Source organism: Biomphalaria glabrata, chromosome 9 (genome assembly GCF_947242115.1).
Source record: "Biomphalaria glabrata chromosome 9, xgBioGlab47.1, whole genome shotgun sequence".
Lineage (NCBI taxonomy): Eukaryota > Metazoa > Mollusca > Gastropoda > Planorbidae > Biomphalaria > Biomphalaria glabrata.
Genome location: NC_074719.1, coordinates 26,922,627 through 26,949,598, shown reverse-complemented (window position 1 = coordinate 26,949,598; position 26,972 = coordinate 26,922,627). Strand labels below are relative to the sequence as shown.

Below are 26,972 nucleotides of genomic sequence, written 5' to 3'. Positions count from 1 at the left end.
TACTGTACTAGATCCTCTCGCGTCGTCCGGGCGGTAAACTGCTTCCATAAAAATCATGCGACGCTCTGTCGTAACCTTACTAAGGGGTCGACTCCCAGTTCGGCATAGGATTTCCTTGATTTAGACCAGTGTTTCTCAAACTGTGTGCCGCGGCACACTAGTGTGCCGCCGAAGATTTGCAGGTGTGCCGCGGGAGTTTTCAGAACGCAGCACGTGCAGAGTTACACAGGTCCGTCTACTATTAAATGTTTATTTTATGTTGCGATGACATCTCCTCTTACAACGATTAGTGGAGCGCTCCATAGTGACGGGAAGGGCTGTTAGCTATTCAGGTTATGGAATTGTCCACTATACATATATTGACTCAAATGTAGGCCGCCTTAGCAAATGCACAGCAGTTCTTGAATTGGAAACGATAATAATAAGCGATGTGTTTCATGTAAATTGTTTAGGTGTATGCTAATAATAACAAATTATCAATAAGCATTATTCATTGTTATCCATGGAGACATATGTTAGCAAAAATGAAACTGTGAAAGTGTTAAATGAAAAGCAAGGAACCAAACCAAAGTACAAAGAAGATGACATCGGATATGGTTTCATATCTTCTGGACCTGAAGATTCTCCATTGCCATTCTGTCTGATCTGCAATGCAACTCTATCGAATTAGGCGCTAGTTCCAAGCAAATTGAAGAGACACATGGAAACAAAACATCCAGCTGTAAAAGCGCAACCAAAGGAATACTTCGAAAACATCAGGGCTCAACAAAATAAACAAGCTAAGAAACTTACGAACTATCTAAAGCTGCCAGAAAAATAATTGATTGTAAGTTATAAGGTTGCTTAGTTTATTAGCAAAACGCAAGAAAGCCTACACAGAGGCTGAATCAGTCATTGCACCAGCTTTAGCAATAGTTAGACCCGAAGCCGCCAAAAAGTTTTAAAAGTTCCTTTGCCAAATGATACTATCTCGCGCAGAATTGAAGACTTATCGACAGATTTACTAGATCAAATCTGCGAACACTTAGACGTGACTGACGATGAAGTGTCTCTGCTGTGGTCTCTTCAAGTTAATGAATCCACTAACGTTAGCGGCAAAGCCCAGCTGCTAGCTTTTATTCGTTTCATCAAGGATGAAAAATGTGTCAACGAATTCTTTTTTTGCAAAGACTTACCAACTACGACCAAAGGCGAAGATATTTTTAAAGTGATGAACGAAAACATTTTGGTCTTCAAACTACAGTGGAAAAACTGTGTCAGCGTTGGCACCGCAGGCTGTCCTTCCATGAAAGGAAATAGAAAGAGATTCGTCACTCTTGTGCGTCAAGAAAATCCAAATGTATTAGTTGTTCACTGCATGATCCACAGAGAAGCTCTTGCCTTCAAATCTTTGCCGAAATATTTGATGTCTGTTCTGGACCAAGTGAATGAAGTTGTAAATTTCATCAAATCTCGACCGCTTGCATCCCGACTTTTCTCTCAGCTCTATGAAGCAATTGATTCAGACTACAAATGTCTCCTGTATCACACCAACGTTTGTTGGCTCTCCAGGGGAAATGTGTTAAAGCGTGTCATCCAACTCAAGGCTGAGCTGATTTCATTCTTGGAGGCTGAAAAAAAAAAGACTTTGGATTTTCTATTCATGACGAGATCTGGTGGGTTAAGGGGACATTTCTCTCTGATTTATTTGACAAATTAAATTCATCGAATTTAAGTCTTCAAGGACCATCGGAAACAATCATCACTGCATCCTCAAAACTGAAGTCATTTGGTGAAAATTTGTCTTTGTGGCAAAGTAAGATCTCGAAAGGACTGCTTTCCTACTTACAATGAATGTACTTCAAATAAAGAAATCACCCCCGAAATTCTGGACACTTTGACACACCTGCAGTCAGCATTGCAGCATTACTTTCCAACAGTTGGAAGTAATGAGTATGGATGGGTCAGCTATCCATTGGGAAACAATGAAGCTACAAATCTGACAACTGAAGAAGCAGAGCAGCTCATTGATTTAAAAAGCGATGCAGTTCTTAAGTCAAGTTTTGCCGAGAAAAGCCTGGATGTGTTTTAAATTTCAATTAACAAGTTATATCCTGCAATCAGTTTAAAAGCAATCAAAATAATTCTTCCATTTGCATCTTTATGGTTTTGTGAGTTTGGATTTTCAGCACTGACTGAAATCAAGTCTAAGAAAAGAGAAAGACTTCTTACAATAGACGATAAAATGCGAGTTTGTTTTGTTTGCCAACTCTGGAGTCTCGATTAGATCCCATTGGCTCTCAAAAACAGGCACACCCTTCACATTAAATGTAATACTTAAAAATAAGTAAAATCTTTTTTTTTTCTTTTTATTATAAAACAACTGTTGTTCTTCGTGGTATGCCGCGAAATTTTTGTAGCTTTTTTCCTGTGCCGCCAGACAAAAAAGTTTGAGAAACACTGATTTAGACCCTATCTCTATAACTGACTCCTAAAATCCGTCTTAGCCATCTTTGTTGAGCCACATTTAGTCTTTTTCATTTTCGGCAGATGACTATACACTGCATTTTATTCATTGAGCCCAGCCATTGGTAGAAATGTGTAACCTTTCTTGGCTACGCTCTTGGAGTTAGGTGACTGTAGTTTGCATTAGATTTTATATCGAAAAGGGAAGTTTTATCGTCAAAATCATTTGTTGTGTGGTCTTAAACTAAAAAATCTCTGGAGTTTTTTTTTTAACTAATTCATAACCCCCATAGCTACTTTCATAGAATTTGGTGACTGTAGATTTTTTTAGAATAAAATTGAAGAAAGAGGTTTTCAACCTCAAAACTCTGTATGGAGGTATTTAAACTGAAACCATCTGTAGGGGTTTTACATTTTTTAAAATAAGCTCTCTGGAGGAGGAGGGTATAAACAAAAAATCACCATTGGCTTGGTTACGTTCATATAAATTTTATTACGTAATTCTATATTGAAGAGGTATTTTTTTAGCTTCAAACCCCGCTTAAGAGGGGTTTTAACTAAAAAATCCTTTTGGCTACGCTCATAGCAATTTGAGTGCGTAATTTTTTTTTAGCTGCAAACCCCGCTGAAAGGGGGTTTAAACTAAAGAATTCCTTTGGCTACGCTCATTGAATTTTGAGGGTGTAATTTGCCTTTTTTTATATTGAAAATTTTTTTTTTAGCTTCAAACCCGCTGAAGGGGGAAGGGGGGGGGGTTAAACTAAAGAATTCCTTTTGGCTACGCTCAAAGAATTTTGAGAGTGTAATTTGCTTTTTTTATATTGAAGAGGTGTTTTTTAGCTTCATGCCCCGCTGGAGGGGTGAGGGGGGGGGGTTAAACATAAAACTCCTCTTGGTAGAATCTGGTGACTGATGAATGTATATTATTATACTGAAGAGGGGTTTTTATCGTAGATTTTAAAAGGGGTTTTACTTTAAAGTCAAAATCTTCGTTAGTTATGCTCTTGGAATTTGGGGATTGTCGTTTGAATTTTTTTTGTTTTTTTTTTGTTTTTGTTTTATAGAAGATGGAGTTTTGACTGCGAAACCCCATGGTAGGGGTTTTAAACTCAAAACCCCCTTGGCTGCGCTGTGCAGTGATGGTTTAGAATTAAAATATCAACTAAAATAAAATCAAAGCAAAAAATCAGTCACTAAATTCCAATACCCCTGCGGGGGGGAGGGGGGGATTTTATTTGGGAGGAGGGTTGAGCCCCAACCCCACCTGGCTATGCCATGATATATATATATATATATATATATATATATATATATATAGGCTATATATATCATGGGCGTAGCCAGGATTTTTTTTCAAGGGAGGGATCCCCCCTCCCCCCGCGGAAAAAATTATATGTACATATATATGTATATATGTGTGTGTATGTGTGTACATAATTTATCTTTATTACATTCTGACCCTTTCGGAAGACGTTTATTGTGCCCTAGAATAGGTTCTTTCTGAAATTAGTGGAAAACTTGTAGACCTAGCCTTTGCCAGCAAGGGGGTCTGGGGGACCTCGCAGCGCTCCCCAGCGCGGGGCGAAGCCCCGCCGCCGAGCACTATTTCTGGTATTGAAAGCCAACAATATTTATATTCTGAGGTATCTACAGTGCATTATCTTGCTATAAAAAGTTTTATTTCAAAAACCTAATGTGCTATTCTTACTGGCTTAGACCCTCTCGCGCCGTTCGGCGCATTTTCCGGCAAGCTGTTTCCGCAACTCTTATTATGCGTAATTCATTTTGTCGGAGAACATGTCCCGCAAAACCTCATGCGACGCTCTGTCACAACCTTACTATGTGTTTGACTCCCAGTTCGGCATATGCTTTCTTTGATTTAGACCCGATCTCTATAACTGACTCCTAAAATCTGTCTTAGCCATCTTTGTTGAGCCACATTTAGTGTTTTTCAATTTCGGCAGAATAGGCCTACTATTCACACTTTATTAATGGAGCCCAAGTCACTGGTAGAAATTTGTAACCTCTCTTGACTACGCTCTTGGAATTACTTGCCTGTATTTCGCTTTAGATTTTATAACGAAAAGGAAAGTTGTATAGTCAAAATCATCTGTTGAGGGGTTTTAAACTAAAAAATCTCTCGAGTTTTTGGTGTTTTTTTTTTAATTAAAAACCCCATTTAGCTACGATCATAGAAATTGGTAACTGTAGTTTGCTTTAAAATAATATTGAAGAGAGAGGTTTCCAACTTAAAACGCTCTGTAGGGGATTTTTAAACTCAAAACCATCTGAAGGGGTTTTAAACTTTAAAGAAAAAGCCATCTGGAGAAGGGGGATTTAAACTCAAAACCCCCTTTGGCTACGCTCATAGATTTTATAGTGTGTAATTTGATTTTTTTTTTATATTGAATAGGTACTTTTTATCTTCAAACCCCAACTGGATGGGGTGGGGGGTAAAATTCAAAACCCCGTTGGCTACGCTCATAGAATTTTGAGTGTGTAATTTGCTTTTTTTTTTTATATCGAGAGGGCCTTTATCGTAATTTTTGGAGGCGGTTTTAAAGTTAAAATCTTCCTTAGCTGTTTTCTTGGAATTTGGAATTGTCGTTTGCATTTTTTTTTAGTTTTGTTTATAGAAGAAGGGGATTTAAATGCAAAACCCCTGTAGGGGATTTTAAACTTAAAACCCCTGTAGGGGGGTTTAAACTCAAAGCCCCTGGTAGGGGGTTTTAAACTCAAAACCCCCTGGTAGAGGGATTTGTATCTCAAAACCCCCTGATAGGGTTTTTTTAAAGCTCAAAACCCCCTGGTAGGATTTTGCTGAAAATCTTCCTAGGTACCAACAAAAAGATGCTACGCCATTTCTCACATTGTGATAGATATACACTCTTTGGAAGTTTTATTAGCAGGCCCTTTTTCCACTCACCGGGAGGTGTTTCTGTTAACCAAATTTTGTTGAATAGTTTGTGCAGTTGGTCAACTATTTCACTTCCTCCTTCTTTTAGGACTTCGGGTGGTATGTTGTCAATTCCAGCAGCTTTACCTGTCTTCATTTGTTTGAGTGCATTCCTTATTTCTTCTTTTGTTATTTCTTCCATGTTTATGTCTAGTGTTGGTCCTGCATTTAGATCTGGTGGATTTCGTGGTTTAGGTCTATTGAGCACTTCTTGAAAATATTCTTTCCATCTTTCAAGTTGTTCATTTATTGAAGAAAGTAGTTTTCCGTGTTTGTCTCGAACTGGAACATTGCAATTAGCCTTTTTGGTACTGAGAAGTTTGGTGATTTTGTACAGTTGTATATCTCACTTTACCTGCTGATTCTTCTGCCTGTTTTACAAGTCTATTTATTACTACTTTCCCCCCAAAAAATCGTGCCAATAAGGAAAGAATTTACATTTAAAAACTCTAGTGTGTAAAAGTGACTTTCTACACATGTTTAATTAATTAAATTAAATTAGCATTTTATAGCATATAACATAGTTGCATACTTCATGTTTTAATGTATAACTACGTTTGAATATTCTAGTAAACAAAAGTGACTTACTAAATATGTTACAGGTAACGTACTTTGAGTCCCAAATAAAAACGTATTCAGGCTTCCTCTCTGCATCAGACCTAGTCAGACTTCCTCTATTCATCAGACCTAGACAGGGTTTGTATTGTGCAAAGAAGAAGATTGTATAGTCTGATTCTCTAGTCTGCTGCAACCCTCCACCCTTCTCAAACCTAAGTAGTCTTGATCTAATAGCATAGGTGTCTTCACTTTAAACTCTTTTGTTTAAGCTACAAGTCTTTTGTCCAGGTAATTGAAAGGCTTACTTTTGAAAATGTCTGTCTAGTTAATTAGTTTCCAGCACAGAACACCAACACACTTACCAGAAGAAATGTTTACCGAGCTGTTTCCAACCAGATTGGTCGGATCTGTTGTTGTTGATGTTTTGTAAATATCCGGGGAATAGAGAATGAGGTTGAAGAACAAACATTATGGTCACAAAAAGCTTTTCTTTGGTCAACGTTCAGTGAATTCACTTGATCACTTTTAGCAAGATACCGCTACCTAAGATACCCTCTATATGGCACTTATGTCTTATAGACGTAGCCTACAGATGGGCTGAAATAGCCACTACTTGAGAAACATAATTTTGGTTAAAGACAGCTAAATATTTAAAATTATGTAGAAAACATCTCGCCATTGGGTTCAACAACGGTTGTTAAATCTCTTTTGCCATGCTGGCGATGGAACAGACCAGCAATTTCGTGGCAATTCTTGACAGTGACTTCCATTCACTGGCGGATCTGGGGGGGGGGAAGAATTTTAGTAAAGAAATCACACCATTCGCATACGAATTTATCATTTATGTTACCGTAATAATATATACTAATTATTTATATTTTCAAACTATTTAAAGATTATTTTGCCCCCCCCCTCTAGTATGTTGGCCGCTTTGGTGGGATGGGGAGGTGGCGATGTCATCAATCCCGCCCCTCCCCCTCCCCTACTATAAACTTTCGAGTTGGGGGGCGGTCCAATTTATTTGTAGAAATCACAGCTTGTTAACGGAATCAATTAAATATCAATATAATTAAAACTTGTTATTGATATTTTAACCGATCTTTATATTACGTCGTTCCCCTGTTAGACAATAGGGTGGGGTGGGGGGGGGGGCGAATACATCTACTGCCCTTCCAACCTAAGCCCTTTGACTGGGGGGGGCGGTCCTACTTTTATTTAGAAATCTTAGTTAGTGAAAAAAATTAGTTGCATTACTATATAGCCTAATGTTTATATTATGTCGCCACATTTCTGGTATCTTAGCCAATTCGGTGAGGTGGGGGGGGGGGGGGGGCAATTGCTTCTACTGCCCTCCGAATGGGGGAGTGGGCGGTCCTATTTTTATGGACAAATCATAGTTTGTGAACAAAATTAGTTGAATATCTATATAATATAAGCTTCAAATTGATGTTTTAACCCATTTCTATATTTTCTCCATGTACACTCTGGTCTCAAATTTTATCATTTTTAAATATAAAATAAAAAAGGGTTGTAACAGGTGGAAGGGACAATACATGCTATCGCGTTCTGCCCATCTGACAAACCATTTTTTTTCCTTTTCGTATTTTAGTTTGTCACTAATATAATTTATAAATGTTATAAATAAAATTCTTTTAACGAGTCGCCCCACCCCCTCTTCTTTAATGCCAAATGCAATCATTAGCAGAAATTATCAAAAGGAGCGAGGATTAACGTTTTCACTCTACCGCCCCCTCCCCTTTCCAGACGAAAAAATGACGTTTTAAAACAAAAAAAAATCAAATATGGCGACAGAGTTTAAGTAGTTGCACACGAATTCATATTAGTAATTTTAAGAAAGACTTTGTTTTGAAAAAATTTAGAATTCATACGAAATTTTTTTATTATAAGAGTAACAATTGAGATGAGTTCTGAACCCAAATATTATTTTCCTAGTAATCTTTTTCCAACCTTTACTCTATCTGATATTTTTCTGTTGTATAAAAAAATGTGGGACTATAACCGTGACCCATATCGATGGTGCTACTAAAACTCACAATATATGCTTGAATCCTAAAAATGCAAAAATTTTGAGTAGAATCTAATTGGTTCACTTAATTTCTCCTTCTTCCGATATTTTTTATTTAGAGCTTTGAATTAGGCCTATAGTTCTGTAAGAAAACAAAGTTACAAACATGCCTATTAAGCAAAATGTATCACTTACAAATGAATATTTTTTTTTTAAATATTTTTTCGATTATTTTTTTTTTCGGCGGCGATCCTCAAAGTCCTCAAATGAGCTGTAAATGCCAGGAGAATGCGTGTCTGCAGTGAAGAATGCAAGAAAACGCTTTTGGCCTTGATCCCCATTGGGGGAGGGGGGGCTTACCTCGCTCCCCCCAGACCCCTAGCTGTCAATAGAAAGTTTTTTTTTTTTTTTTTTTTCGAATATTTTTTTTTCTGCGGCGATCCTCAAAGCCTTAATCTAAATATGTGGGGTATCTTATCTTTTCTTCAAGGAACAAATCGGTTGTATTTGCAATGTAGTAAAGGCTTGTAAATTCATATATGTATATTTTTCAAGTAAAACATTATTCAATAGATCCTTTTTAAATAGGATGAATAATGAGCTGTAGATGTCCGGAGAAAGCGTTTCTGCAGTGAAGAATGTAAGACCCCGACCCCAGTGGTAGAGCTTACAGCGCTCCCCCAGACCCCTAGCTGTCAAGAAAGGGTTAGGGTTAGGCCTCAACATTGCTGTCTGTGTGTGTGTGTGTGTGTGTGTGTGTGTGTGTTTTTGCTGAAGTTTGAGAAACAGTGCTTTTTTTAAAAAAAATCCTATACTTATGTGTGTGTGTGAGAGAGAGCTGTACTCGCGTTTATGCTTAGGGCTAGGGTTTACAGGGCGTTAGGGTTTGGAAGAAAAAAAATCGCCCCCCCCCCACTCCAAAGTTCTGGATCCGCTAGTGCTTCCAGTTCTATTTGCTTTGACTCTCTCTTCTTTTTCTGCTCTACTTTGTGCTTCTAATCGATTGTGTTCTATTTCGAAAGTCATCTAGTTTCGGTCACATCATCTATGATTCTATGTGATTGACAGCTGTTCCTGTGATTGGAAGCGCCAATTAGAATCAAGTCTTGATCCTAGGCTCTTTAATCGAGTCCTAATCCGATTATTAGGTCATGGAAGAATCTTTTCTAAACTTCGTGGCTGGAGGAAGGAATCTCTGCAACGACTGTACACTAGGTTACATCTAGATTCGATTCTCTAATTCGTTTGATTTCTCCTCGCCACCGCGGCTTTCCCCGCATCTCAAAGGTGCGCAACGGAGGGTGGGTTATTTTCATCTCAACTAGAGTCTTTTGCTGGAGTTGACGCCTCTGAAGCTAAGGCCCACGCTAACAGGCTTGACATACGTGCATAACTGACTGCAGAGAGTAGGCTACTACAAATGAACATTGGAATACGGTATGTGACGTTTTAGCGCAGCCGTTTTGGCACGACCGTTTTGGCGCAACCGATTTGGTGCGAGATGTTTTCAAGCAAAGCTTTCTTTTTCTTTAGGCAAGCAAGTGAAAACAGGTTTTGTCATTTTCCTTTATTATTATTATTATTGTCTTATTTTTAGTTTTATTTGGCCCTCTATAGAAAAGGTTGCCCACCCCTGATTTAACAGTAAAAAAAAGTCTTGGATCACATTTTTTTTTTAAAGGAAACCTCAGCATTTGCGCAATTCACTTTTAGCTTTGTCATCGTATGAATCCTTAGAGGCCTCTTTTTTCTTTTTTTTTTTTTTTTCTCTTTTGATGGCTTTTTTTCTAAATATTATTTTTTAATTTTATTTTTATTTATAAATTCTCACATTTCGCAAAAATTAAATTGTAAAGAATTAAAATGAAAATTAGAAATTTGATTGAACTATACTTAATTAGTAAATAAAACAGTGAATCTACATCAATAGTAGATAGAAAGTTCAATATCAAATTTAAGAAACCAAACAAAACTTGATCTGTCTTGTGAACATTAGTCTCCGGACTTGGTTGTCTGTTGATAAACTTTGGATCCATGTTGAATATCTGATGTAATTATATTTTAAATGTTCCCTTTCTAGTTAATCTGTGTCACTTTTTTTTTTTATGGTAATACAATTAATACCTTGAAAATATTACTAGTTGAAATTACAATACATAGGTCTGTATACCGGAAATTGAAAACATAAAAAAATAAACAACAGAATCTTGTATTGTGTTGTTTTCATTGAAATTTCTTAGACTAAATCTAGATTCTACTAGATCTAGGTTTTCTAGATTCGATTATAGATCTAGAGTCTAGTTTCTATATTTCTAGATTTATAAAGTTTAACGATAATAAAGAAATGTATCTACTAGTGGATCTAAATAGATTTATAATAAAATTAGAAAACAATTACAGTTGTATTTAGACCAATTTTTTTTTAGATGTTTAGAGAAACTAAATTGCATCTAAATTAGATTGGAAATTGTGATAAGAATCTGGCCATTACAGCATAAAAATCTGACTACAAAAACAAATACGGTAATGACAATGTGTAAAATTTTGTGACGTTGATCAAGGCGTCAAGGTATTCTATTCTAGTCTATAGATCTAGATCTAGAAAATTCTAGATCTATATTATATATATTATATAGGTCTATAGATATAGATCTCGTGATCATCTAGTATTTAAATTTTACATAGATCTAGACCAACTTATTAATAGAATGGTACAATTATTATTATTATAATAAAATAGTGAAAGTAAAAGATAGGGCATAGGGTGTGGGTATACCACTATATTTCTAGATCTAGATTTAACTAGATCTAGATAGATATATACCCAGGGCATGGTCAATCATCATGAATGATCATTGATCATGAATCATGCCATTCAAAATTTCAATTCATGATGGTGATCATGGTCACTTTGGTGGTCCCATTTACGGCCATTGGCTGGCATCTCTATTTTAGTATTTAAATTTTAAATTAAAGCAAAAAATTAACTCTGACCTGATAATTAAATATTATTATAGAAATATAGATCTAGATCTTGTAGTACTAGTAGTAGTAGTACAACTATTACTACTTTCTCTACTACTAGATTCTAGACTAGTAGATCTAATAGTCTATTAATTATCTATAGATATTATATATATATATATATTATAGATCGTCTTAAATTACTCAAAATTTACACTAAATCTAGATCTAGACTCTATATATAGAAAATTAAAATATACTCATCCTAAAAAAGGGAGGTGAAATAAAACATTTATCTTTGGTCTTTGTCAGTCTTTGAAAAAACAATTTTTCTTTAGTACATCATTATTAAAATAGTCACTATAAATTATGACTGTCTATGGAGGTGAAATAAAAAATTTATCTTTGAAAAAAACAATTTTTCCTTAGTCAGTACATCATTAAAATACACTTTAAAAGAACTTTCCAATGGTGTATAAATTATGGCTGTATGTTTAACAGTTAGAAAGTAAAGAAAAAATTTTTTTGGCGTTTTGACCTAACATTTAACATTGGTTAACATGGAACAAGTAAGATGATAGCGTCGTAGCGTCTTGCTGGCTGAGCCGGAAGAGACAAACCCCCCAGATCAAAAGTTTAAATGTTGGAATTGAGTTTCGTAGACAATAGATCTACTTATTAAATAAGATATTTAATAGTAGATCTAGTATTAGTAGTAAATTTCTAACTCACAACTTAAAGATGATTTCATTTATGTTTATGAACTTTACTTGTTTAGAATGTTAATATATTGAAGAAAATAAATTATCGGGTCTAGAACTTCAAGAAACGTCAGAGAGGTGTGGGCAAAATAACGGCGTTATGATGGCAGAAAATAACAAATATTTAAAAATTAAGATCAAAATTGCCTGAAACCGTTTTTTTTTTAAATGTGCTTTTAAACTCGTGTGCACAATTTTAGTACACAAAATCTATTTGAATATATACAGATTATTGGGCCTTACATGGCCTGACATGTTTTTTTTTAAACAAATTTTTTAATCAAAAACTAAATTCCATTGGGTACAATGCTAAGCTGCACATTTTTACTTTTTTGATGATTGCACCTATAAGATTGCGCTATAACACTTGGTAGAATTATAGCGTGATAAAAAAAAATTAATGTTCGATTTTATTCATGTAGCATGTATTGGTAAAAACAAAAAAGGGATATTTTTCAAAATAAATAAAAAAAATATAATTAACTTTTTAAAAAAATTCCTATTAAGCTTTAAATAGGCCATTGTCTAAAGTAGTCGATAACACTACTTTAAAACCTCTCGCATTTCTTTTAAAAGTGTAATAAATTTCCATGTATGTGCAGCCTGTGTGAAAAAACATCAAAAAAGTGATCTCTAAATTATTGGTCATTTTTTACTTCCCCACTTCTGTGTTTTTTCATCTATCTATATATAGATCCAGAATCTATATAGAGTATTATAGAAAGATCTCATTATTTTTTTCATTTAGATTCTATTTATTAAATATGTTAGATCTAGATCAAGATATCATGTTCTATTTCTGGTATTAATATTAGATATAGATCACATAGGTGTGACTGGCAGACTCCTTGGACCACAAGGGAGGGCAAATTCCACCAACTGAACAGGCTGTAAGTTTTTATTATGCCCTGGCCTATAATTCTAAAAACAAAAATGGAAAAGTGGTTTGAGTGCTGGGACAAGTCCCAAAAAGCCCGTGGAGTCTAAAAAACCCCAGCTAAACAACAAAAACTTTTTGTGGCTTTAATTTAATTATAAACTTAAATTGTTTTCTTTCAGAAATATTTGTACGCAAGGTTGAAACCCAGACTCTAACTAGCATTGATTTAAACCCAGACACTATCCGGCATGGATCAAAATCCAGAAACTTACTAGCAGTGTCTGAAAAACCAGAAACTAATTATTTGTGGTTAAAGTGTAGAAAGCAGCCTGCAAGGATGGAAGACATGGAAGAATATTGCTCTCTTGATATGAGCTGTGAAATAAAAATGGAGATGGAGGAAAATGAGGAAACAGAAGAAGTATCACATAAGTTATCAGACATGACAGAAGACTTTACTTTCGAGGATCTAAACCATTGGCAAGACAGGAAAAATTTTCTTGATCAAAGAAATGCAATCACGAATGAAGAAATTGTTAATCATATTTTTTTAGCACCGGAATCTAAAGAATCAATACAGTCATCCATTGATGATCCGGAATTACATGTAACGTTTGCTCTTCCAAAAATAAAAAAGGAAAGATCAGAAGATGCGGCTGAAGATTCTGATATAGGAAACTATATTCACGTAAGGCAATTGCTTTCTCTTTATTTAATATTCTCTGTCTTTTAGTCTACACACATTGAATGCATACATACATACACACACACATACCAGTCATTCTAATGATTGATTTGTTTAATATATATATATATATATATGGAATAGATATTCTAAGTCTTACCTAGTCCTTTGTCGTGTTAACCCCTACCCCAGTTATGCCCAAAACACTGCCAGTGGGCCAGATCTGACCCATAGGATGTTTCTTTTCCCATGTTAGGGCTCTCATGTTTGCCATTCTAAATTCATATTATTATTTTATTTTTGTTCTTGTAAGAAAAAAAAACAATTTATGCTTTAATTCTTTTGGGACATGCATCATGTTTTTTTTAAATTATTTGAAATGATCACTGCTTTCTTGAGCTAGCGTTGAACATGACATCTTGTGTGTGCAACCCAGGGCATCATTTTTGCATTATTTTGATATTAACGCAAGTGGTGCTGTACCATTTAATATCTGTGTGCGTGCATGAAATGGGAGATCCGAAGAAAACAAAAAGTTGACTGAATATGAAACATTGAAGAAAAGTGGAAAAGTATTGTTGGATGTCTCAGCAGGCTTGCAACAATAGTTATCAAAAAAGAACAAGACAGAGGAACAGATGGCTACCATGTCAAGAGGTATTAACAATCCGTTACTCAACGGAGACGCTGATGATGGTAGCGCTGTCTATGGCTGTGATAGCGAGAGCCTTCACTGTCGATCCCACTTCTGACACCAGTGTTACGATCTTCTCGATCAGGCCTTCTGCAAACACAACAGCACATCTAACACAAGAACTTGACAACAAGAGCTTCTAGTAACAAAGTGCCGGTTTAATGACAATTACATCAACAACCAATTCAACACAATTGGCTACATCAAATTCAAATGCTTTAACACAATAGAACTGCCTAACTTAAGGAGTCTCTCTAGCTCGTACAGCTACATTTTCGAAGGTGCCAAAGGTACCACAGTCCTTATGCCTTGCTGTTCTGGACTCAAATGTCCTTGTAAACACACTGTGTCTCTCGACCGTGAAGGCTCTTGATCACATGACCACAACACAGGTCATACTTGCATGAACTAGCAGTACTGTCCCTTGTCTATTGACAGCCTTTGACCCGTTGACCTGTGTGATTGGCCTGAGTCGCGTGTATCAGCAGGTCGCACACACATTAACCCTTTCGGTCCGCCACTGGAGTTACTACAGTACAAACAAAAAGGGTAGCTAGTGTTGTGAGTAATAATATAAGGTTTCATTTTTTTGTCAGACCAGTAAGAAATAAAAAAAATGTTTTAAAAAGTAATTCTATTGTATTTCTTTCTTTCAACTAGAATTAGTTGGAACTAAAAGCTAACTACGCTGAGATGTAATAAAAGTTGTAAATTCTAATTCTTCAGCAGTATCATTAACCCTTTGGATGCTCTGTAACCTGCCCTTAAGTCTCTATTCCCCTTTAGGTCCTGGGGGGCAATCACCCTCAGCACTCAAAAACATGACTGTTGTACTGTATTGAAACTATAAACTGCACTATCTATTTAATTTTAAAGATAATATAAAAAAAGATATTAACATATATGTTAATATCTTTATTTCCAAAATTCTTTCTTGTAAGTTTTCCCAGCATTTAAACTTCTCTTATATACACAGGTAAATTTGGAAAGTTCACCACCAATGTTTTTATTTTAGTACAGGCCTGCTAGTGTAAAAAAAAATTCAGATTTAGATCTAGATACATTTTGTATAGGCCTGCTAGTGTAAAACAAAATATCAGATTTAGATCTAGAGATACATTTTGAAGGTAACTCCCCTTTTTACTTTTACTTTCCTTCGATGGACATCACTGTCTGTATATGAGTGTTTCTCCGGTACTGGTTACATTTAAGTGTTGGTTCACTAAAAAGTCAGTATTTCATAAGATGGTTACTCAAATGTGTCAATTTACATTACGTTGCATTAAGAAATGGTTAATCTATAAATTGTGATATTTTGAGCTCAAAAGGTGCTAGGGAAATATTGAAATTGTAAAAATGTGTGTAAGTTCTACCCTAAATGGCTTTTTGATGTAACATGGAACACCATGGTCTGATTGAATTGATATCATACTAAAACCAAGGAGCATAAAACTTCCATCTTTGTTGGGATATGTTAACAAGATCATCATATTTCAATGTCATTATTTAGTTTTTCTCAAGGTTATTAAACTATTGATTAAACACTGCCACAAAAATGCGTTATTAAATTATTGATTAAACACTGCCACAAAAATGCGTTTGAGGCGCATCGTGGTGTGTCACACTTTATACAGAATTACAATCCTCTATGAATTGTAAACAAGAAATAAATAATATATGCTCAACAGTGCATTTCTGTTACAATAAGCATTAAAGATTTCTTTCATAGTATTTCTTTTTTTAAAAGCTTTCTAAACATGCATAACGAGCACAAAATAGGTCGAGGTGTCCCAAATGAAGCGCCTGTGCTGCGTGTGTTAAGAATGGGATTATTTTTCCCACGCCACTACTTTTTATGAATGAGAGTTCGTTTGAGTATCACAGGTATTGTGTAGAACAAAAGAAGTGCCATTTCCGCTGGAAATACTAGCGTTGTAATTAACAGGAGTACTTAAACAATAGTGTGTCCCACAATTAATCATTGATGCGCCTGAAGCGTCGACATGATCAATTGCCGGCAATCTTGTACAAAAATCTCATTTGAACTGTTGTTTGTGACCTTTTGTGGAACAACAACCCATCAGGTATGTAGATATTTCATTATTCTACTGAAATTTAAGCAAATTACAAATAAGTTTGATTGCAATATCCTAATCGAAGTGCTTTTTTAGTATGAGGTTACTAAATTTTACCATTCAATCATGACGTCACATGAAGCTTCTTGAATACAATTTAGTCTTAAATTGTAAATTTATAAATTTTAAAGCCTTTTACTAAACAAAAAGTTTATATTTTTAAAACACTTATGTTGATGTAATAGTAGACGTGTGAAAGAATTAAAAATAATCTACATTCTTTTATTTTGATAAGTAAATTGGATTAGGCATTGAGGCGCACCATGGGACCTCGTGTTGGTATTTTCCATGCATAAATTAGTACGAGTTCAGGTTATTAAGTTTTCTGTATTCATGGAAAGTTTCAATTAATATTTTACAGTGTCAGATAAAATTGGCTACATCTAAAATAAATAATAGCTGTAGTGTTTAAGAAATACTAAATAATTAAAATTTACTTATTACTGTAAATAAGATTTAGATCTATCTGATTTTTCGTTTGAGGCGCATCTCGGACACTTGTCTTTATAACTTTTAAGAGCTAGACTAGATTAGATCTAGTCTTTATCTAATGACTAATCTAATTCATTATAAATCTAGATTTACTCTAGTCTAGCTTCTAGATCTAATTCATTATCTAAATTTATTCTAGACCTAGATCTAATGATCTAATTTGTTATCTAGATTTAGATTATTAGATTAGATCTTTAATGAATCTAGACTAGGTCATTAATGACTATATCTAGAATCTAATTCTAGATAATAAATAATAGATTCTTCCTTTAAATTGACAAGTATATAGATCTATATTATAGACCTATATTGAAATCTAGATTGTGTCTAGAAAATTTTATTTTAACCTGTACTTAATTTCCATGTCCATTGTATTGTTTATATTTATACAGTTTATCATTGTAATTCAGTTCTTTTAGTCTACCACTGAATGATTATAACTTAAGTTATATAATTTGAATTAACTGTACAAGTCCTACACCATTAAGTTTAGCCCATGGGCACCGGCAGGATTTTTTGCAGAGGGGTGCAAGCTGCCACTCATGGCTCAAAAGTCGTAGCCTCAACTTTCTTGTTATAATATTTAAGAAAAGACCCCCCCCCCCCCTCCCATTCGGGCCCACATACCTAATCGATATTTAATGCACAGTAGATACTTTTTTTTCATGAAGTAAAAAAATAAGAAACTAAACAAATGAACCAAGTATTTACTGTACAACATTGTTCACTTTATCCATGAGCCCCGTGCTTGCCTGCGTTTGATCAAACAAAAACTGCAAACATTGACTATGGTTGCATAAACTGTCAATAACTTTCTAATGAATTGCTTTTCGTCGCGATGGACAAGCTGGCGATGAACGCTTATCATGCAGTTCTGATATTCTTCTTTGCATTGCAGCTTTTGCATCATTTTAGGTTGAAAACATAAAACAAGTTGAACTGACCATTATTTGCTCGAAAAGCGAGACGTAACTAAGAAATTTAAGAATTAAGATATGTAATGTAGAAGCTGTGTTCTGTATTATTTCTCAAAATCCAAACATGTGGTTTTTTCTCAGTGTGTCTGTCAACTGCGAATTTTCGGCAGCAGCAACTCAATTTCCAGTATCAAGTTTTTCTGCCAGCAGTCTCTCCTTCCTCAAGATGACAGCTCTGACGTGTTCCTCCGAATGGTCAAGTTGGTATTTGATGTAACTGCTGATGTCCTGTTGAGAGGCCACAATGTTAAGTTGGAAAGACTGCAACACCATGGAAACTGGTTCAAGAACAGATGAATAATTGACTACAACGAAAAGACAAATCAGAAACACAAGAGGAGGAGGCATTTACTACACATGTGCAGTTTGTCTGGTTTCACTTGCAGTCGTTAAATTTAGCACCAACACTATCGGTAGGGACAGTTACTGGAAAAGAATGCTAGCCATCACTGTGCAGCCTTGGCCAAGTAGTTTGTCCATGTCTAGACTGTACACTGACGTTAGACACATGCAGTGCGTCTCTCTGAAATACAAGGAACTAAACCAATGAAGTCGAATACAATCGCAATCAACAAACCGAACACTCAAAGACTTCTGCTCAGTGCCTGAGATATCTGCAGTTTCATCACTAAAATACCCAGCAAATGCCGTTTATTTATGATGCTGCAGCTTGTATTTTTTGGTTTCTTGCTGCTGCCAGTGCTCCGTTGATGCAAAGCAATGTTTTTACTTGAAAGATGGCATGTGAAGAACTTTCTTGTATCATTTTATTGTTAACTGGTGGACATGTTTAACATGCTATCTTATTGAGCGCTGACTTCGACCGCAACTCCGAAAGACTCTTCAAAGACAATATAACATTTATCACATCGAAAGATTATTGGCATATATAGATATATATATGGAAGATGGATTTCATTATAAAATATATACAAAATGGCTAAAACCTGGCAACTCAGAATTCAGAGGCGTACACGTACATGGTTGGCCATCCATTCCATACACCTAGGCTAATCTACTGCTACATTAACCAGCGGAAGCACTACTTGTTCAGTTGCTACTTAGAAGTTAATTGATTTGATGGTGCGAAACAATGGCTAGAAATTGGCTACTCAGAATCCAGGGGGGTGAAAGTGCACCCCCCTGCGTGTGTCTGTCAGTCTCAGTTGACATTCCCTGATTTAAAGTTCACATTATGTTAAGAGGTTAAAAGACACGTGGAATTCCTGATGTAGAAAACAGGAAGTAGAATGAATAAAGCTGACTTTGAGTTAAGTCAAGTCAAGTTGTATCCTTTAGACCGGGTGGTCAAGTATATTTTGGTCTGGGACGGACAGTAGCGACTTAGAAAAGTCGGTAGTAATTACAGTTAGAAAGTAACTTGTGGGCAGTTGTTGCCAGTGCTCCTTTTAACATCATTTACATTTTATGTTGTAACCTTGCAGAATGTGAATGTCGCGTAATGCTGGGTTCTTGCCTCCTGAAGTACCCTGACACGTGACAAGACAAATACTATAAACTGACTTAAGTCCGTTTCAGCAGACAAATAAAAAGTTTATTTTGCTACAATAATAATAATACTGCACTCCTTGTTAGTGCTACAAGTCAAGAAATAATAAACAATCCTATCCGCATAACAGCGGTATCAAAAATATCCAATACGTTAATTACAAATCACGTCCGCATCTCAGCGGGTAACACTGTACAGAATAATCCTTACTAATAATACATATCTCAAAAGGAGCACTGGCAACAACTGCCCACAAGTTACTTTCTAACTGTAATTACTACAGACTTTTCTAAGTCGCTACTGTCCGTCCCGGACCAAAATATACTTGACCACCCGGTCTAAAGGATACAACTTGACTTGACTTGACTGAACTCAAAATCAGCTTTATTCATTCTACTTCCTGTTTTCTACATCAGGAATTCCACATGTCTTTTAACCTCTTAACATGACGTGAACTTTAAATCAGGGAAAGTCAACTGAGACTGTGACAGTGCCCATGGTCTATCCCTATCAAGCAGTTTTGGCATTATTAGACTAGATTTAAATAAGGTACAAATATATATGTTCATGAGTGTTTTAGTATATAACAGATCTATTTATTTTGATACTTATACATTTTTATAAAATTACAGATTTCAGTAATGGAGTTATCTGTTAGAGTTTCAAGGCGTCTACAAGCCAAGAAAGACTCTCTAAATTTACAAGCATCAGAGCCTGAGTCATCTTTAAATTTACTAGTACCAGAGCCTGTGTTGCTAAAAAATGTCTCTCAAAATAATGTTTCTGGGTTTACACCTAATGCTATAAGGTATAGAAGACACAGGGAAAAACTACAAGCTGATCCAGAAAAATTTGCTGCTTACAAGGAAAAGGATAGAAAACGAAGTGTGGTTTATAGACAAAATATAACACAAGAAAAGAGAGAAAGAGCTCGACTTTTAAGTAATTTAAGAACACAAAAATGCAGACAAAAAAAGAAAGAACTAGGTCTCCCTCTTAATGAAAAAAAAGTAAAGCCTGAAACACGTGCTGCTGTTTTAGAGCGGAGAGAAAAGGAGAGGTTGAGAAAAGCTGCGTACAGGGCCAAGTTAAGCCCACATAAAAAAGCTTGGATAAACAGAAAACGCAAAGAAAGAAAACAGTTCAGTTCTCTTTTACAGTAATTTCTTTAGCTAGTCACTTCTTACTCCTGATCAAGTAAATTATGATTGCAAATTTTGACAAGATTTGTTGTCTATGGATAATTTTGTTTTATTATTTACATTTAAAACAAATAAATTTAAAAAAAAAAATATATATATATATATGAGTCCGAGGCACACACAATGTTTGTGTTAAAATCGAATTTCTATTTTTTAATTTTCAGAAGCAATCCAGAAAGCAAGTAAGAGGAAACAAAAGATGCAAAAATGGATATGCTAGAAAAGGCAAAGGTAGAAATGTGCAACGCTTTAATGAAGAAAATGATTCTGTTCCGAAAAATCAATCCTTACGCAAAAATGCAAAGAAATTTGAATGTCGTATATGTGGGAAAAAATTGTCTTCTGCTGCAACATTAAAGAAACATCAACTGCTACATACTGAGGCAAAGGCATTGAAATATCCAGCACGTCAGAAAGCATCATCTCAAACTTCATATAGAAAAAAACAAAAGTTGGCTCAAAGTTTGAAACAAACAATTAAAAGCCATTCTAGACCCAAGGCTCAAACTGCTGTAAAATCATTCCAATGTTCAATTTGCAAGAAAACTTTGTCTAGTGCTTTTAATTTAAAATTGCACCAGATAGTCCACACTGGTATAAAATTGTTAAAATGTCAGATTTGTCTGAAAGCTTTTTCAACTCCTTCAGATTTAAAAAGACATCTGCTGGTACATACTGGTGAAAGACCATTTAAATGTCAACTCTGTGAGAAATCTTATTACAGTTCCTCTCATTTAAAAGCACACCAATATGTTCATACTGGGGAAAAAGCATTTCAGTGTCTGCTATGTCCTAAAGCATTTATTTCTAGTTCACTTTTAAGGAGACACCAGTCAGTGCATGCTGGTGACAAAGATTTGAAATGTCAAGTATGTCTGGAAATATTTCCTTCGTCTTTATGTTTAAAAACACACCAGCTGATGCATACCGGGGCCAAAGTGTTTAAATGTGAAACCTGTATGAAAACATTTTTCACCTCTTCAGAATTGAGACGGCACCTGCTTATCCATACTGGAGAAAAACCATTTCATTGTCCAGATTGCCAGAAAGGTTTTACTTCTTCTTCAGATTTAAAAAGACATCAACTGGTCCATACTGGTATCAAACCATTTAAGTGTCAACTATGTGATAAAGCTTATTTTTGCTCTTCACATTTGAAAACTCACCAGCTAGTCCATACTGGTGAGAAACCCTATAAATGTGAACTCTGTGAAAAAGCATACCCCTCTTCTTCACTTTTGAAAAGACATCAGACAGTCCATAATGGTGACAAATCTTTTAAATGTGAAATATGCGAGAAAACCTATTCATCCGCATCCTATTTAAAATCACATCAGCTCAATCATATTGGTGAGAATCCTTATAAATGTGAAATGTGTCAGAAAGGATTCTCTTCCATTTCTTATCTAAGAGTACACCAGCGTTTCCATAAGGATGAAGAAAAATTCAAATGCCAAATTTGCCAGAAGCCATATTTTTCCAATTCACAATTAAAACGACACCAGTTGGTCCATACAGGTGAAAAGCCATTTCAATGTCAAATATGTCAGAAATCTTTTGCTTCCTCATCATATTTAAAAGTTCACCAATTTCTTCATGCTGACGAAAAGAAATTTAAATGCCAATTGTGCACAAAAACATTTTTAACTTCTGCGGAAGTAAAAAGACATGAGCTAGTTCATACTGGAGAAAAACCATTTAAATGTCAGATATGTACAAAAGCATATAATTCTGTTTCACTACTCAAAAGACATCAAATGGTCCATACAGGTGAAAAACCATTTAAATGTGATATATGTCAGAGGGCATTTATGTACACTTCATGTTTAAAAACACACCTGCTAGTTCATACAAGTAATAAAGACAACTAAGTGTCCATTATGCCATGTTCTAATGCTCTGGATCAGTGCTTCTCAAACTTAGGAGTGCAGCCCCAGGTGGGAGGGGTCAATGAAAGTTTCATGGAACAAAATAAAAAATGTAGTTGACCAAGTAAAATGATTTTAAATTTCATCTTCTAAGTAGGACCTTTCAAAATGTAGAATGTTTTCCCCAGAGGCCTCTGCAACAATATCAACTCCAAAAAGTTTTTTTTAAGACATTTCTCAACTTACTTTGTCAGAATGATTGTTAGGTTGATGACTTTTATGTAAAAAAAAACAACCTGCAACTACATGCATGCTTGACATTAATTTACTCTTAGATGATCATGCCCATTACAGACATATTTTTATTTACCTCGTAATAGTATTGGACCATGCTGCCCTTTATTAGACTTAAATTGGCAAGCATGTTCACTTTACATCCCTATTTAATAATTGCCTTTTTTTTTTTACTTGAACTCTTCCTGCAATGATTAAAAAGTATTACTAAAAGTATTTTGTAGATAGGAAGAGGATGAATTTCTGAAGCTCATGGTGCAGCCTGCTGGACCCTACTTACTGGATTCTATTTCTAAGGGAGGACAATGCTGCCTCTCCAATACAATCTCCAGAAAGAGTTTTACTTAGTAGAAAGCACTGTCAACAAAACTCATTTTCTGATTAGAAAAAGAAAAAATTGCCACAGTTGTAATGAACATTCAGTACATTTGGATTCCAAACATATTTTAAATGTGCAAAGACAAACAGTAAAAAGTTGTATTATAATTATAAGTCTTTAAATTGTTTTTCATTTTTATCTTAAAAACCCTCCTATAACCTAAATCTATTTAATGGCATTATTATGTTGGAGGGTTCAGATGACTAGACCAGTATCTGAGATGAACTGTGCCAGTGGTTTCCAAGCTCTCCAAATAGTTTTTCTTCTATAGGGGTGTCATATGTTCTGGAAGCTGAAAACTGGAACTAGTGAAATTTGCCCTTGTGGAGTGTCACCATGTCCTTCAAAACTGCATTCTTTATCAAGAGGCCCCAAGAAGACACTGGCCCCATAACACCCCTATAACAGTCAAGACAAAACATTAGAAGAAAAGTACTGAAATGTAATCTTAGCAGCTGTTGTTAACCCATTCGCATTTTCATAATAATTTTCAATTAACATAGCAAGTTATTAAATGCATCCTTGCCATGAGATGAAATTTAGCACTAAAGAGTTGTTTTTTTTTTACTTTTGATGTGGTCAGCACAATTTGTACTTTTCTTTGACTACTTTGTCTGCTATTTCAGTCAGTTATCAAGTTTGACCACTTACTAAAGCAAATACCCATGTGACAGTACTATGAGCCTTTCATTGTTGAGATTTTAAAAAGGATTATGTAACTTTTTATGATTGTTTAATTACACACATTTTCCTAAACTGTTTTCTATTATGCATCAGGTAATTGTAAAAGTAATCTCATTCTTAGAAAATTCTTCTATATTTACACATTTCTAAATACATTTGAGCAAACTTAAAAGAACACAGTTTCCTGGCATGTTACAACAGTTCTGAGTCAAATTTGGAATCTGCACACTTGATTTAGTAAATAACTTTTTTTATTTTTACATAAAATCAGAAGTAAATCTTGTCTGTCAAAATTGATATTGTTCATTACATTTAACATTATAGCACACAAAATATGTGTTCAAACCAGTTTCAATTCAATATTGCATGCTTATGATGAAGTAGCAGATTCCACTTGTATATTTTAGAAATGTACATGGTCAGTGTGTATACCACACTATACAAACAAAATGGTAGATACAATACTAGCATGTTTTCCAAAGTCTCAATGCTGTCCATTGTATTATCAAATATCTACAGAAGGCCATCCATTATTATAAATTATATTATTGCATGCCATTATATGTATATATTTATTTGTATACCACTGTTCTATAAATCATCTTTGAAAAATGTCAATGTTTTTGTCTAAAAATTGATGTTAATTTATTAGACATGTTATCAACATATAATTCTTGTTAATATCTTCAAAATGTGCACATGAAACTTCTTTATAAATAAAGAGCAGACATGATTGTGAAACTTCTTTATTAATAAAGAGCAGACATGATTGTTAAACTTCTTTATATATAAAGAGCAGACATGATTGTAGGAGCAAATGTCAAGATCACATTTAACATCAATCCTGTTGATTCTCAGATTTCAGAGCATGAGGTTGTAACCAATTCCAACAACATTGTTACTACAAACAAAATGTCTGGCAAAAATGGAATCTCTTCGATAATGTGACACTTTCCAGAAATATCAGTCTGTTATTCAAATGGAAGGCTCACCTTTAGTTATTTTCCAATCTGAGTAGTTTATCTTATTTGTATCTAGGTCACTATTTCTGAATTTGAACAAAACTATCAAATTGTATTCAAAGTAAGCTGCTCATCATATTGTAGTGCAGACATTCTTTTGTGTTCAACATATAATTCAGATATTCATTGTGTATTTGTACTTGTGTATAGTCAGTGTTGTCAGAGGCATTTCTTTAGTTTACAACTGAAACAGTTTACAATGGAAACATTACTTGATGCCAGGTTACAACTTCATCACTCATTTGTCAAGTCTTGATTGGCAGTTGTTTTTTATTTCTTTCTCTAGACTCTGGTCTTTTTTGTTTTCATCAATATCATATTATAATCATTTTATCTCCAAACATTTTCTTCACTTAAAAAACAATAGTCCAAATCTACATAATTATTGCATGTTTACTTTGCTATGTCAAGTTATATTTCATGATCTTGTAGTGTGGTTATGTTGTTCAGTTGACTGTATAGTCTTGGACTAATGTGTAGACACAAATACATTGTCTCTGGCATGAACTTTGAATGTTCTCTAGAGTCATCAAACAAAAATGTCCTTTATGATTGTTTGCAGTTGTTTCCCTTGTCTTGGGTTTTCTTGTGTATTTCTGTACTGGCTATACTTATCTAAATTTGCTTCATAATATACAATCTTTTTATTTGTATACTGGTTACGCATGCTTGAGAATATCTGATGTCTAGGTCAGATCACTGCTTTGGATGTTCTGTTGTTTTCTATATTGAAAAACTGTATTTAAGTGTTGAGAGTTGTCCCTCTGGGAATAGTTAGTAACTAAATAATTCAGACTGATTTTTTATATCTAAACACTTCCTTCACACTATATCTAGTAGCATATGGGTTCAATTCTCCAGTGTTAAAGCTGGCATTGAGTCTTTTTTCCTTTACAATAAAATGCTAATTCATTAGCTTCTATTTTCATTTCCTTTTGTATAGATTTTATTTCTGTATTCTTTATGAGACTGAGGACTTGATCAAATGAATACATGATCAACCAAACAATAGAAGTGCACTTTAGAAAAAAAAAAAACAGCAATTCACATTTCAGTGATATCATTCAATTGTTACTAGTGATTGGGATATTGTTATCTAATTTGAAGTTATACATATAGATATATATAGTATACATAGATGCAACTTTTAAAAACATGCAGCATTGTTTGTTTTTACTTTGTGTACACATAGCAGACGACAAATCTCACTGCAATTCACCAAATGATGCTCTAAAAAAGCTTGCACATTAGTAGGCTTCATAACATAAGGATGTTATCTTTATATTGAGAACTACAATTGTGAACTATTAAAAAAATATAAATGTATAATAATGTTCCTATTAATGCAACATGAATGCAATATTTAGACATTATTTACATATATACACAAGATAGGTATGATAGTAACAATGGTACATATTAGAACAATTTTATTATAAAACATTTATTAACAAAAAATGTGAAATTATAACAGTTCACAAACATAACTTATTAATTCATTTTGTCTTATAATAAATTTTAAATATAACTGGTTTTGTATGAACTAAAGAACTACACTAAAACATATTTGTATTTAAGCCAAACACATTTTGTGTTTTCTAGCCTCGCATCTGGGAAATTGTCGTCTTCCCGGAACTTGTTCCTGCAGTCAGACTGAAGTCATTCATGAAACATTTGTTCATACATTGAAAATATGTTTTGACGTTGCTGTTGTGGTTTTCTTGTAATACATTGAAGGTCTATTCGTGATGATTAGAGTTCTGTGTTGTTGTTTTTTAAATAAAACATTTAAATCTACTTTGAGTTGTGTAATTAAATGATTGGCGTTTTTTTTTAGGGACTAGTTTCTAACCAGGACTTGAACAAGAAAAATAGTTCATTGAAAGTGAGAAAGTCTCATTGCTCTCTCTCTCAGCATCTTGAGAATAAATTGAATCAACTTTCTCATTGTAGTGCTATATAACAGCGTCTTGAGAAATGATCTAATGAAGCCGATATGTGTTTATAACATAGAGATTGTTTAGAACTTACACATCGAAATACAGTGGAGGACGTGACCGTTAAAAACATTCTCTTTATGACTTGGATTTTATGAAGCAATACAGGAGATAGAAAAATGTATTGGATTAATAAATATAAAACATAGATCATTTCAGCTGTTAAATAGGTCCTACACTCAATTAAACATTTAATCCTGACTTCATTCTAAAAACATAGACCTGCGTGCATGTAGCCTACCGCAGACAACATTACATGACTACGTCTGCACCGCGTCGGATTACTGTTTCGGACTATCCAAAGTCTTAACGTTTATATGGCCTCTGATGTTGTCTGTGTAGCGGAGGGTCAGGTTTCACAGAACTGAGCATTTCATTCCTATCTTGTAGCGATTGTACAAAACTCATAGAGAGAAAAGGAATGTTTTTATTTCACGTAGGCC

The 26,972-nt window shown here is 34.6% G+C and overlaps 1 protein-coding gene across 6 annotated transcripts in view; it reads left to right on the top strand.

Annotated features, from left to right (window-relative positions):
- Positions 1 to 26,329, top strand: part of LOC106079864 (zinc finger protein 345-like) — a 34,681-nt gene extending 8,352 nt beyond the window's left edge. Inside the window, exons 1-4 of one of the 6 annotated variants that reach the window (XM_056042871.1) lie at positions 10,829 to 10,939; positions 12,770 to 13,278; positions 19,716 to 20,224; positions 20,450 to 20,581. In XM_056042871.1, coding sequence (XP_055898846.1) covers positions 10,834 to 10,939; positions 12,770 to 13,278; positions 19,716 to 20,224; positions 20,450 to 20,471 — 1,146 coding nt within the window. In that variant the 5' untranslated portion in view covers positions 10,829 to 10,833 and the 3' untranslated portion in view covers positions 20,472 to 20,581. Of the gene's footprint in view, positions 1 to 10,219; positions 10,555 to 10,675; positions 10,697 to 10,828; positions 10,940 to 12,769; positions 13,279 to 19,715; positions 20,225 to 20,449 lie in introns of those variants that run through there. The other 5 variants (XM_013241097.2, XM_013241096.2, XM_056042870.1 and 2 more) reach the window with 5 other exon arrangements.
- The last annotated feature ends 643 nt before the right edge of the window (positions 26,330 to 26,972 follow it).